Raw genomic sequence first — 14,533 nt, forward strand, 5'->3', positions numbered from 1 at the left:
GGATCCTCTGCTCACGGCTGCAGCCGCGAATGGAGGATCCTCCGCATGCAGCTGCGGCGGCACAATGGCTGCTCGCACCGCCACACCTGGGGGCGGCGGGGCGAGCACCCCACAGGGTGCATTTTTGTCACACACACCCAGACATGGCACCAGGGGCGCACCGCCCCCTGCCCCTCCCTCGCGACGCCACTGGCCTTGAAGCACCCTGGATTACTTAAACTAAAACACTAAAAGTAGCGAATCTAAGCTTTCCATTTACGAGGCAAAGGGATAGCACTCTGCTGAACTCATGAAGATGCAGAAGGAAGGAAAATATCTAAGAAATGTATCCTCTCCTAACATCTGTTCACATCCCAACATGATCCAGAGAAAAATTGGGGGGAGTGCAAGTGGCTGAATGGTGAAGGATGCAATAGGAAACTTTCCTGCCATGAACTTTCTTAAATTAAATCATCTTAGGGCTTGGACCCCTTACATAGAACAAGCTAACAGCCTTAGGTTGTGATTGAAACTTTGTTGTACAAGTCAAGGTTCTCCCCCACCCAACTTTTCTTACCATAATGTTGATTTGAGGTTTATGTCTCTTGGCCAAATCAATAATGTTCACACCATTGTAATAAAGATTTTCAAAACACCCATGAAAGTTTTTCCATGGTAATAGCCCTGATTTTCCAGGCCCTGGAATCCCTCCAAAGCTGAGCTTAGAAAGAGAAGAAAAATCAATAATCGTATTAAGTAATTTTCTGACAATCTGCTTGCAACGTTTATGATAAAAAATGTTAACAATGGCACAGCAGTAGCTCCATATTGGTCAATTGAGAATCAATCTTTTTTCCATTATTATTTCTTTTCAATTGCCAAATGCATTAACTTAAAATATAGGTTAAGAAACACAGCTCGGAAATAACACAAAAAGTAAGAGGCCAAAGAAATACCTTTTTAATAAACGTGCTTTTATTTTCTGACCACGCTAGTTTTATTCAATCATTTCAATAAAAAAGTGCCTTACTTTGGAAGTTAAAATTTATATAAGAGCACAGTGCAATCTGACAAATCTTTACTTAGATGTTAAGTCCCACTATGTTCAATGGGGTTACTCGTAAGTAAGGATGCACTATTCATACGTAATTCCATTTATAAAAATGTCTTCTCAATCTTCCTTTATTATTCCACATTACTTAATACTTTAAAAATGATAAAAAAACAACATTTATTAATATATTTATATTATTATCATATACCGTATAATTATATTTATTTAACTTACAATATCAGTCTTTCATGTGACCATGACAACTACTTACCTGAAATCTATCTGAAATGTTCAAATTAATAATACAGCATAAGCACACATTTAAACAAATATATTTACTGTTATTTCTTACGTTAGCTACACATTGAAAGCTTGTTCACTGTGCTGTGTGCACTAGATTTTGCACACTGAGCTCTCATATAAGAGGATAGTTTTGGGTGTGGCAAGGAAGTTGTCCAGTGCTAACAGGTTGGGGGGGGGGGGCGGAGAGAGTGGGCAAATGCCACTTATGTGCCAAAGCTCCCATACTCCCATAAATTGGTTTGATGAACCTATGGGCAATCACATTGAGACAATGTGGATCCAGGATAAGACCAGCAATGCACCAGTGTGAAGGGCAACTGACTCTCTTTCACAAAGACCCAACCTCACCTTGGTTTTGGCCAGAGATGGGGAAGCTGTGGACCCCCAGATCTTGGATTCCAATTGCCGCCATTCCCAGCCAATATGGGCAATTATCAGGGATGACGAAAGGGCCACAGTTTCCCCAAAGCTGCTGTAGAATCACCACTTTGGTGAGCTACAGTGCTTCTTTAAACCGTTGATTCATTGAACAGCACAGTATCTCTTGCCTCTTCCTTCCCCAGTCCCCTCGTGTGACCCCCCTCCACTGCCTGCTGTAATGAGCAGCATTGCTGGTTTACCAGCAGGTGGGGAAAGGGAAATGAAACTACCAAAGCTTCTGATTTATCTGAAATGTGCACAGGATGATGTGCAATATGCAATCTATTATCCCCACCTAAACCCTACTTCAAAGCTGCCTTTTATGAACTGTTGTATCTGCTCTCTGTTCACATCCCCAGTGGCGGAGCAAGCCGATCGGGCATTTGGGGCAGTGCATGTGCCCTGTGCCCAGGGACTGGGGCAGCTGCCTGTGGGGGAGGGGCCAGCCAGGGCAGGACGCTCCACGGGGCATCCGAGAAGTCTGCCTGCCTCCTCCCACTCAGCTGCCCTACCATTTGGGGCAACGTGCAGCCTGCGGGTGCTCAAGCCAGCGCATCACTCCCAGGAGAGGCGCGTGTCTCGGGGGTGCTGCAGACCCCGCAGTGAGTGCTGCCCGGTATTTTTTTCACCCCCTTCCGTGGTGACACCCGGAGCGGACCGCCCCTACCGCGCCCCTTCCTCCGCCCCTGCACTTCCCATGTCCTGCACCCCCAGTAGAGTGTAAACAGTACAGTTACAAAAGGAACAGTTGGGCATTTACATCAAAGCAGAAAAGTCAAGGGTTGGCACACATGTAAGCAAAGCATTAGTGAAAGTCTTTAATTTCAAGCTTCGACAAGAGTCTGAATGCCGAAACACTTCCCTAAGCAGCTCACCACCTCCTTCTGTTTCATAATTGCATTTACATAACAAAAGAATAAGTCTAATAAATGAAAGATAGTTTTCACACCTCATAATCAAGGTCCAAATAATTGAATTCTCCCTTTGCATGAAAATGGTGAGTGTGTTTATCAACTGTAAAGTTCACTTGATTATTGAAATGTTCAATGAGGACTGAATGCCAGTGCTGATCATCCAATAGGCTACCCAGAGTGATATTAACCTGGGCGTCAGCAGAATATATTTTAGCATCACCTTCAAGAGGAGAAAAACAAACTGTTAGGTCTGTTGGAAGAAAGAATGTAGACAGTGAACTTATATATAGTTAGTTAGTTAGTTTAAAATAAGCAGATTACTAAGTAGGTGTGCAGTATGAATTTGCACTTGATACCTATGTTGATGAGCAAGGAAAGCTTTCCGTTAACTAATGCCAAGGTGATGTGATCGCCATTCTGTCCTTCTCTGTGTATCAGAATCCCATCTCTTTGTATCGTTTTGAACTGCAGAGAAATTATGTCCTTCAGTGCTGTGATGGATTTGGGGTTAAATCTGTAGAGTAGGAAACTTTTCCCATCAAAATCTGCCACATCAGACCCTAAGAATAAAACAAATAAAGCAGTCAAATAAAAAAAATTATATAAAAAATGTACAATCTACTCCTTGAGTGGGAATTGAAAGATGAAGTAAGAAAAGAAACAATGATAAAGTGGTCACAAGATCTGGGCAAGACAATACATTTAGATAGGAGGAAAAAAATTATGGAGTGTTGACATAAATTTCAGAGCTTCTTATTTGGTAAGGGAAAATATAATGAAAATGTGTTATTGTTGGTACCTCACCCCAGTAAAATTGGCAAAGATCTATAAAAAAATATTCAAAACTTTGTTGGAGATGTAAAGCAGAGGTGGGAACAATGCACCATATGTGGTGGGGGTGTAAAGTGATTAAACAATTTTGGACCAAGATACATGAAGAGTTAAAAAGAATATTTAAGAGCACAATTCTCAAAAGCCACAAGCATATCTGTTAGGCTTAATAACCAATGATATCCCCCAAAATAAAAAGAATATATTCCTCTATGTGACAGCAGCAGCTAGATGGCAAAAAATCGGAAAACAGGAAAAATTCTAGAATTATCAGAATGTGAATTTACGGGGATGGCAAAATTAATGGCATCAATTAGGGGCTGCCCCAAGCAAAAAATTAAGAGAGAGTGGGAGTGTGTAGAGATATATATGAAAAAATATGGATACGGAAATTAAGTTTAGCATAAACGTAAAAGGAAAGACTCTCAAGGATACAAGATGATATTAAAAAGGATATGTATATTAAGTATAAATAACTGCTAACACAGCAAGAAACAATAATACGAATGCCAATAAGCTATCACATGGGTGAGGGGAAGTCGGGTGGGAGGGGGAGGGAAATAGAGGGTGGTATTTGGAAAATTATTCAGAATGTGATATAAAATGAAAATGATTGTGTTTGTAATTTGAATTATTTTGAATGATTGTGGTTGTAAGTTTTTCTTCTAGTTTTTACTTCTTTTTCTGTCACAACAACTTTAAATAAAAATTTAAAAAGTAAAAAAAAGAAGAAGAATAACACAAATAAAGGATCTCTTATGATGGGTTGCCAAGAAGAGAAACTGCCCCCCGCCCCCTTGTGTGATAATCATTTAGCCACTGAGGCTAGGGCTTGCTGATCAGGAGGTCGGCGGTTCGAATCCCTGTGACGGGGTGAGCTCCCGTTGCTTGGTCCCAGCTCCTGCCAACCTAGCAGTTTGAAAGCACGTCAAAATGCAAGTAGATAAATAGGAACCACTATAGCGGGAAGGTAAGCGGCGTTTCCGTGTGCTGCTCTGGTTTGCCAGAAGCGGCTTTGTCATGCTGGCCACATGACCTAGAAGCTATACGCCGGCTCCCTTGGCCAATAATGCGAGATGAGCGCGCAACCCCAGAGTCGGTCATGACTGGACCTAATGGTCAGGGGTCCCTTTACCTTTACCTTTTATGAGAAATCCCAAGCCATTCTATAAGCATCATATACAAGTCAGAGTTCATTCCTGTAACTTACAGCATGGTTCTTTGTAGAACAGAGGAGAAATGTGAAGGAACAAAGCTCTGGGGTTATTATCCCCACCCCCTACCCCCAGAGTTGGAGCAATGACATCAACTGGTGAAGCACCAGATAAGTGACAGAACTTCTCACAACAGAATAATGTGATAATGAGATGCCCAAGTGTTTATGATGTCTGTGACAGATTAGAACAGAGGAAGTCAGAGGATGGGGAAACAATCAAGCAAAGAAACCTACGGAGCTACCTAAGGCCAAGTCAGATCATTGATTCATTTTGTCTAGCATGCTCAACACTATCTGGCAGTGGTTCTGAGGCTTTTCAGGTAGGAGTCCTTCTCAACTCTACCTGGAGACATGAGGGATTCAACCTAGGACATTTTGCATGCAGGACCTGTGCTCTACCAAGGTTAGCTGCAGCCATTCCCCCAAAGCAGGGGTCAGCAAACTTTTTCAGCACGGGGCCGGTCCACTGTCCCTCAGACCTTGTGGTGGGCCGGACTATATTTTGGAAAAATAATAATCAACAAATTCCTATGCCCCACGAATAGCCCAGAGAAGCGTTTTAAATAAATACACACATTCTACTCATGTAAAAACATGCTGATTCCTTGACCGTACATGGGCAGGATTTACAAGGCGATTGGGCCGGATCTGTCCCCCAGACCTTAGTTTGCCTACCCTATACCAGTTTTGTCCAAACCTTTTTCAAAGAGGGCCAGATTTGATGAAGTGGGGGCCGACCAAAGAGCCAGCCCAAGTTGTCAACCTTTTTTTAGGATTGAAGTTGTTGAGGTTTTTTAGGATTTTACCCCAGGAAATAAGCTGCCACAGGGGCCGGGCGGGTTAAACCGACTGGTGGGCTGGATTAGGCCCCCTCCCCGAGAACTTTGGATATGCCTGCCCTATACTTCCAATTTCTTCAATGGGGTTGATATTTCACACTAGCAGTCTTACCTTCCAAGTCCCGGACTGCAGAATCCAGGACCGGCAGCTGTGTGACACCGGAAGTTGCATCGACGTAACTTCCAGTGTCGCTTTGCCCTTCTATGGGCACCCAAAATGGCCGCCGCTGGCTTCGAAAGTCGCTTGTACACATGTCAGGAAGTGCGTCGACGCAACTTCCGGTGTCGCTCCGCCCATCTATGGGCACCAAAAATGGCCGCCGCCGGCACCGGAAGTCGTGTCTATGCACTTCCGGACATGCGTAGATGTAACTTTTGAAGCCGGCGGCGGCCATTTTTGGTGCCCATAGAAGGGCAAATCGGAAAGAAAAAAATGGCCGCCGGCAGGAGAAAATAACAGAGAAAAACGGGAGACGAAGTGATACGGGGGACCACCAGGAAAATGTAAGTAAAAACGGGGGTTTCCCGGGGAAAACGGGGTACTGGGCAGCTATGCTAGCAGTTCAAATGGTGACACCTCTTTGGGAGAGTCTTTGCATCCAATCAAGGTGAAACTGTGGAGTCAGAAGCAAGCATTTCAGAAGGTATCACTATACAGCTGGGAATAACAAAGCGGGTGGGGGAAGGTAAGACATTTCAGTGGCTGAGAGCGAGATGGAGAGGGGAGAAGTAATTCAATGAAAAACTCAAAGGCCTGCTCTCATCATGCCATCCTGCACTCATTTCGGAGGGAAGAAAGGATGTAAATTAAATTAACAAATAAAGACATTAACCGGGGGGGGGACCCCCACTGTATTTTAAGAGCACTTGTGGCTCTGAAACACTAAGGCAAAGCAATTGCCTGCTCATACCCTTTTGTAAGGGCAAATGTACCTATTCCACATATATGAAATATTCTTATTGACAGAAGAGGTAGCAATGTTTTCACCATTTAAAAAAGCACTTCACTTCTCATGACACATTATCTAGTCCCTTTCAAGGTCATATATATCCACTTGGCTGGAAAGAACAGATTTTAGACCAGTAATATAAAATAGTATCTGTCACAATCTGTTACAGCCTGACTTAGAACTACAGAAAGGAACAGATAACACTCAAGTAAAGCTCATAGAGTATTCATGCTGCACAAGTAAAGAAGACAAAGGAGGTAATAGTTCTTGAGAGATGCACTTATGAAATAAATGAAGATGTAGCAGACGGCCAATAATATATGAAATCATTTTCCAACTCATTGAGTGTCCTCTTCTAAGTCAATGGAAATCTGCTATCTAACTTTGCTTAATTTGACAAAGAAAAAAAAGCGCTCTATATTTTGGAAGCGAGCCTCTAAAAATTTCTCCTGTGCATGCCCCACTGAAATGAACCTGTGATCTCTGAGGGATTGTGCCTAAGCTTAAAAGTTATCCATTTTGAGTGACTCATAATATTTTTAAAAAGCCATTAATATTCAGCAGAATCACACCAATTATAAGCAGAAGGGCCTTGTTTTGAACTTAAGCTGTCAATTGGTTTAATTCTCAGTTCTGTCACATAAGATGAATAAGTTTTACTTTGGTAAGGGCAGTTCAAGGGAGAACACTAGGAATCTACATCAATCACGTTTTTCTAATCAGTACATTTCCACTATGAAAATTAGACCACTAAAACTGGGGCATCGAGTAGGTAACAAATTACATGTTCAATCGATTTTTAAATGTGTTGCCACCTATCCTTTGACAGAAGGCAGCAGATAAATAAAAAGCAATCAATGAATTCATTAGTGTTGATAGTTATTTGTAATCCCTACACCAGCATTCCCCAACTTTGGTTACCCTTCAGAGATTTGTGATGTGATATCTGGAGGTTCCCAGCTAGGGCAATCCTCCCCTATCATATCATTATCATTATTAATAATTATTTTCTTTACCTCAAGCTCACATAAAATATATACCTATATGATGAACAAAATCTCAATTGAAACTGAAATAATTTTAACAATGAAATCAAATCAAAATACATAAAAGAAACAGAATGGGTTCTACTATCCACATTGCACAATCTGACATCTTCTACGTTAATTTATTCAAATACACTTTTGAATATCATCCTTTCTGGGTTTTCTCTTTTCTGATCATCAAATGATGAAAAAATAAATATGCATTTATTTACAGAAATAAACTTTTTATGTTCAATATGTGGTATAGGAACACACAAAGTCCCCCCACCCTCTTTTCTAAGGATCATTTCAAATTTTGTCTGAAAACCACAAGAAATATTCCAAAAAGCAAAATAAGCAATGATTTCCAAGACTGTGATAATCAGGGGTTAATTTTGCCTTACATGCCCTCCTTCAGTTCTAGTTTGCTAGATAACTCTGAACTACAAATAAAACTACCCTCAAAACCTAAATTACCCAGAGCAGTCTCTGAAGATGTATGAAGGCATTGTACAAGTGTGGCATGGAAAGATAATAAGTTCTGCAGTTTGTGTACTGGCAAACAAACAAACAGGAGGTGTGGGTGGGGCAAAGCAGAGCGCTTTGCAGAAACCTCTGTCTTTGCCCTCCATTCCTCCTTTCCTTCAAAAATCAGCACATGAGTCTTTGGTAGGGTGGATGCAGGTTGATGCTTCTACAACTATTTCTTTATTATTTTATTTTGGCAATTTGTATGTTGCCTTTTAGCATCATCGTTCTTCCCAAAGTGATTCACAACTGAACAGCAGAAAACATGTGCAGAAAAACATGTGCTACATGTGCTGGACATAGTAATGTGCCCCAAACCATTTCCCATCAAATAATTAAGAGAAATGACATTAGAGGAGTTAATTTTTGGTGACATTTGTTTGGGTGTGGTGCAGGGCTTTGAATGTGCTTGCCTTCTGAGGAGGCCAGGGGGTGTTTGTCGGCGTTTCCTTTCCTTATGCAAACCATCTCACTGGTATTCTGTGCTCTGCAGCCTTCCCCAGTGGTCCACACTTCAATTAAAACCCAGGGGAAGACGTAATAATGTAACACTTCCCATAGGCCTTCCCTGCCCCCCAAATCAGGCAATACAAGCAGCCAAGGAGGCTGGAGGCGCTGGGGAAAAGTTTATTGGCAAGCAAAACAGATCACCGTCAGCCACCTTGGAATACTAAAGCAAGCTCAAAACCCAAGAGCCTCTGGAATTCTAAAGAAATCCTCAAATGCCCTGAGAAGGAGGCAGAAAACAAATGGAAGTCTCCTTCACAGGGGAAGAAAACGTTGGAGACATCAGCAGATTTTGGCACGGCACTAGTTTCCTTTTACACAAAGTTCATCTCATGGGAGACCCTCCCTGCTAGAGGAATAGTGGACCACTCTGCTTCCTGAATGTATAGAATTGGAACAGAATTGCTCTTGGCCCGAATGGCTGACGCCTGCCACAAACTCTGCTAAAAAGGAAGCAGGTGATGGCTGTTGCGAAAGTGCTTGCTGAGAACTTTTTAGTAGTGCCTGACATCAAGCTTTGCCTCGTGTTCCTCAACCTGCCTTCCTTGCTCTGCTTGCCCTGTGCCCTTGTCAACGCAGTCCTTGATCCCGCTGCCTGATCTGAATTCCCTACTGATACTGCGTCTCGTAGATTTCCTAAAAATAACATCCATGACTCTAATCAGGCAAATGTTTCTCATGCCCCAATGAGTTCCTGACAGCCTGAAAGTCTCCCCTAGTTTGAGAAAAAAAGTGACATTTCACTTCATAGCACAGCTGTGGAAGACATCACAACTGCATGCCGTACTGGATTGTTTGAATTGCTTTGCTGGAGAAAAGTCGATATGCTCCTTCTTGTGGCTTCTCCCCTCTTGCCCAAACAACAGCATCCCATATACAACTTTGCGAGCAGGTTTTTAACACATTCCCTTGTTTCTTCCTCCTACGCCGTTCTGTTTGCTGGGGTACCTAGCAGCTGTTTTAATAATGATAATTAATAATTTTATTATTTGAACCCCGCCCAGCTGACTGGGCTGTATTTGTAAAACTTCTTTCAGGACAACTTTCTATTCATTTTGTATTGACAAATCAAAATTCTGGTTTTGCATGAAATCAGGGTGGGGTTGGAGAGCAAATGCAAAGGAAAAATAGCAGGGGGTGGTGGCTTCAGAACTGGGTGGAAGCTGAAAAAGGTACGTAGCAGCTGCAATGTATGAATAATGCAGGAGATTACCAAAAGGGGGGTGGTGGTTTGTGAGCAAATTGGGTGGGGTTGCAGAAAAGGAGGTGGAAGGAGGTAAAGGAATGGATTCATAGAATCATAGAGTTGGAAGGTACCCCGAGGGCCATCTAGTCCAACCCCCTGTAATGCAGGAATCTCAACTAAAGCATCCATGACAGATGGCCATCCATCTGGAAGTGAAAGTAAAAGCGGGTGCAAAGCAGGGATACAGAACAAAAGAGAGAAGTGGCTTCAGAATGGGGTTGGGACCAGAGCCGTCTTTCCTATTGGGGTTAGTGGCGTGTTGTGCCAGGGCGCCGGCCTCTCTCAGGGGCGCCCCAGTGAGTGGGGGAGCTGTGCAGCTTTGCCGGCAGCCTCCCCTTTCCCGGCACGCCCCCCAGCTGCGCCCCGTCAACCATATGGCTGGCAGGCGTGCAGCTTGCCTCCCAAGCCTCCACGGGATCAGAGTCATCGCCGCCGAGGCTTGGGAAAAAATTGATAACTCAGGGAAATGGGGAGGGGGGCTCCAGAGGGATCTTTGCACCACAGCACCAGATATTCTTAAGATGGCCCTGGTTGGAATGGTGAAAATCAATTTTAGTAGTTGCATAAGGTGTGTCAGGATGCTATCAGCGGCCCCCGGCTAGTTGCCCAGGAAAGTATAAATACAAGGAAAAGTTTATTAAAAGTCCTTTTTTTATTTAAATCTTTACAGAGAGAGGCTATAGAACCCAGCCTCTTGGATAATGGTGTTATCCCGAGTGAATCTCCAACCCCCCTTCTCTCCCACTTCCTCATTCGTCTCTTCTACAGGTGCTGCTACGTGCCCTCTGTCTTCGAGTTCTTTGCTCTCCTACTTTTAAGCCTCACCGGGTTCTGGGAGATGGTGGGTTGCCCTGTGTCCTCTTTTTCCAGGACACATCCTCTTTTTCAGGGGTAAAATTTCTGTCCAGGTGGATGAATTTTAACAAGTACTACACTTGGGCAAAAAAAAGAAAAGAAAAGAAAAGAAAGGCACAAATACAGGATGGGAGACACCTGGATTGAGAGCAGTACATGTGAAAAGGATCTAGGAGTCTTGGTAGACCACAAACTTGGCATGAGTCAACAGTGTGATGCAGCAGCTAAAAAGCCAATGCAATTCTGGGCTGCATCAATAGGAGTATAGCATCTAGATCAAGGGAAGTAATAGTACCACTGTATTCTGCTCTGGTCAGACCTCACCTGGAGTACTGTGTCCAGTTCTGGGCACCACAGTTCAAGAAGGATACTGACAAGCTGGAATGTGTCCAGAGGAGGGCAACCAAAATGGTCAAAGGCCTGGAAACGATGCCTTATGAGGAACAGCTTAGGGAGCTGGGTATGTTTAGCCTGGAGAAGAGAAGGTTAAGGGATGATATGATAGCCATGTTCAAATATATAAAAGGATGTCATATAGAAGAGGGTGAAAGGTTGTTTTCTGCTGTTCCAGAGAAGCGGACACAGAGCAATGGATTCAAGCTACAAGAAAGAAGATTCCACCTAAACATTAGGACGAACTTCCTGACAGTAAGAGCTGTTCGGCAGTGGAATTTGCTGCCAAGGAGTGTGGTGAAGTCTTCTTTGGAGATCTTTAAGCGGAGGCTTGACAGCCATCTGTCAGGAATGCTTTGATGGTGTTTCCTGCTTGGCAGGGGGTTGGACTGGATGGCCCTTGTCGTCTCTTCCAACTATGATTCTATGATTCTTTTTTTAAAAAAAATTGCCAAAATGTCTCTGGCTAGACTTTCTGGATGAGACATAGACATAACTGGTGGTTGAAGACTTGCTTTCCTCTTCTCTTTTCCTACCCCCGCCCTGGCAATATATCACACTTTGTATAGCAGACATATATTAGGAATATGTAACATCAGAGTTGTCATAGTGTCCTCTTTTTTGCTCTTCAAAATATGGCAACCCTACAGAGCTAATTTGGTAACTAGGCATTTGTATTCTGTTTCACTTAAATTAAGTTTATTGATATATACTCCAAGTCATTATATGGTGCAATTGACCTCAGTGTGCAAATATCAATATAATAATCGGGCGGGAGGGGGGGGTATGCTGTTAGGATACACAAATATCTTTATTTCCATTAAAGGCCAATTAGCAGGATTCCACCCCCCCCCAATTAGAATGCACCTGTAGATTTCAATTATGTGATTCATCTCAAAGAAAAGGCATCACTTACTGTGAGCACAGCCATAGACCTCGATCCTCATTCCAATCCTTCCATTGCGGTTCCAATCCAAAGGGACAAACCGCAGAAATCTTGCTTTGATGGAATGTTGGAGATTATAAGTTACCACACTGTCTGCATTGGTGTTTCCTGAAAAAGCCTGAAAAGGACAATTTAAAAGTCAGCATTTGCTGTATGGCTTTATTTCATAAACCTTGACATGGAAACTTTTTTCCTTGTATGCTCTGAGAAATTGTGCTAAAAGCTGAGCGAGGTGTAAATGTACTCCTGTAAGATGTCTCATTGCATAGATATCACCCCAGACTTAGATCTGGTTCAGATGATCACATTAAACAGAGTTCATGTGAGTGAGAACGCACCACAGTGAACATTCTTGGGTTTCTACCCTCTCCCGCCCCATCTTTCAATATGTGTGCAATGGAGGAGAGGGAAAGCTTCTACTTTCACCGTTAAGGGCAAAATAGAACTATCATATGATGTCAAAACTCAGGAAACTGTGGGTTTCTTCCAACCAAAGTAAGATGACAAACCAGAATCAGAAACCATAGCTGAATCCTGCTGGGTTTAAACTGTCTTTGATTAGAGCAAACCTCAGTTTCTCACTCAGATGTAACAGAATTGTGATTTGTTCTTAAAGTGAATTTTCATTCACGCATGAATGAGGAGGAGTGAGTGAAAGGAAGATGTGAGCCTGAGGTCATGCTATGGTTTACTTGATCACTTGGGATGGATAGAATATGTTTTTTTTCCCTCTGAAGCATGCAAGGTACATTCTTATTCTGCTAATCTTTTCTCTTTTTTAATATATTGGTGTCAATGGGAGTAGGACCACGTTCACTCTCATTTTACAGTTTCTTCGATATGTGGCGGTAAAGGAATGAAGCCATTTTGTGTTTTATTTTTGGATTGTAATTTTATCGCTTTGGTTTTAGTTGATTTTCTGTCTGGAAATGTCAGCCTTTTTTATTAAACCTAATACTTCAGTGAAAAATGAAAATTTATGCAAGAAAAGTGTGACGACAGTGATTTTCCGATAGGATGATGTGTTCGAACTAGAGCAGTGGTTCCCAACAGGTGGTCATATTTCGTATGATAACAGATTTTTTGTTTTGGCCGCTTCCTGCATGAGCAGAGTCTAGCGCAAAACTAGAATTAGATAGAGGCAGTAGTTCTGCTGTATGCCGTTAGGTGGTGCTTTACAAACACTACTGTTTTGCAAAGAGGCAGCACACGCATTCTACTAACGCTCACCTCCCCAAGATGCTTTGTGCGCGTCGGCTTCATTTGTGCACTACTGCACAGGTACCCTGTCTTCTCCATTCCCCTCCCTCCTCCCTGGACTCTTATAAAAAGACTCTTAATTTGGCTCTCACTTTTTAATTTTAGGATTAGGAATTAATGGGGGTCCTTGTCACAATAGCGGCTCGATGAGGGGTCCTCGAGAAAATTTTGTTGGGAACCCCTGAACTAGAGAGAATGGCATTTTCAGTTTCATAATACTTTAAACATTGCAAAAGAATGTTAAAGGGGGTTTATGCATGAGAATGTGGCTAGGAAGCCCTCCTTCCAGGTTAACCACACATTCCAGATCTGCTTCAAAATCAATTTATGGGGCAGGGATAATGTTTAACTGGGTTAGAAAAACCTAGTCTGAATCATCTCCTTACCAACTGCAGGGTAATGCTTCGCTTACTGGAATGTTTAAATTTCTTTGCACATTCTAAGGCAGAGGGCCTTAGAGAAATGAGGTTACAGGCAAACAGGCAGAGGGCCTTTTTGGTAGTGGCACCCACCCTGTGGAACGCCCTCCCATCAGATGTCAAAGAAATAAACAACTATCTGACGTTTAGAAGACATCTGAAGGCAGCCCTGTTTAGGGAAGTTTTTAATGACTGATGTATTAATGTATTTTTAATCTTTTGTTGGAAGCCGCCCAGAGTGGCTGGGTGGTATAAATAATTCTCATTTATGCTGGGCTGCAGGTGAGGTGGCACGACAGAAGCCTGGTGGGGAGCTAATTGGGGGGGGGGCTTGAGATTCCATCCTGCTGGGTGTTTTGCTCAGTTCGGTTTGGGATTCAGCTGGGGCACAGTCCACAAGTGTCCTGGGAAAAAATGGGACATCCCTTTTTCTCATGCAACAACATGGTGGCCACTCACATGGGGGCGTGGGCGGGAAGATGTGTGTCTTGATTTTGGGACTCAAAGATGTTGGAGCGTATGCCAGTGCACACAACATTTGTGCTACCTATAAATAGTAAAATGAAATGCTCTTGAATTCTAGAGCCCAGCTGTGCCTTCCATTCATCATGTCAAAGCCTTGTTGTGAATGCCAGGCTTGGACTGTTCGAATCTCTCAAGCAACATGCAGTGGGGGTTATAATCAAGCACACAGGGAAATAAAAGCACCATAGCATCTTTTTCTCTATCTATTATCTATACACTGCTTATCTCTGCTTATATTTCCTTTGGCAGCTAATTGTTGCTAAGTGTTGAGAGGAGAAGGAGCAGCTACCAAGGAGAGATAAGATAAGCAGAGAAAAACAATG

General features: G+C 42.8%; 1 protein-coding gene across 1 annotated transcript in view; it reads right to left on the reverse strand.

The window, feature by feature from the left end:
* CNTNAP4 (contactin associated protein family member 4) overlaps window positions 1–14,533 on the reverse strand; it is a 250,325-nt gene that overhangs the window by 90,105 nt on the left and 145,687 nt on the right. Inside the window, exons 4-7 of the mRNA XM_060280113.1 lie at window positions 11,977–12,124; window positions 3,027–3,230; window positions 2,706–2,890; window positions 557–700 (exon numbers count right to left, since the gene is read on the reverse strand). Of these exons, the coding sequence (XP_060136096.1) occupies window positions 557–700; window positions 2,706–2,890; window positions 3,027–3,230; window positions 11,977–12,124 (681 nt within the window). The remainder of the gene's footprint in view (window positions 1–556; window positions 701–2,705; window positions 2,891–3,026; window positions 3,231–11,976; window positions 12,125–14,533) is intronic.

Source organism: Zootoca vivipara, chromosome 11 (genome assembly GCF_963506605.1).
Source record: "Zootoca vivipara chromosome 11, rZooViv1.1, whole genome shotgun sequence".
Lineage (NCBI taxonomy): Eukaryota > Metazoa > Chordata > Lepidosauria > Squamata > Lacertidae > Zootoca > Zootoca vivipara.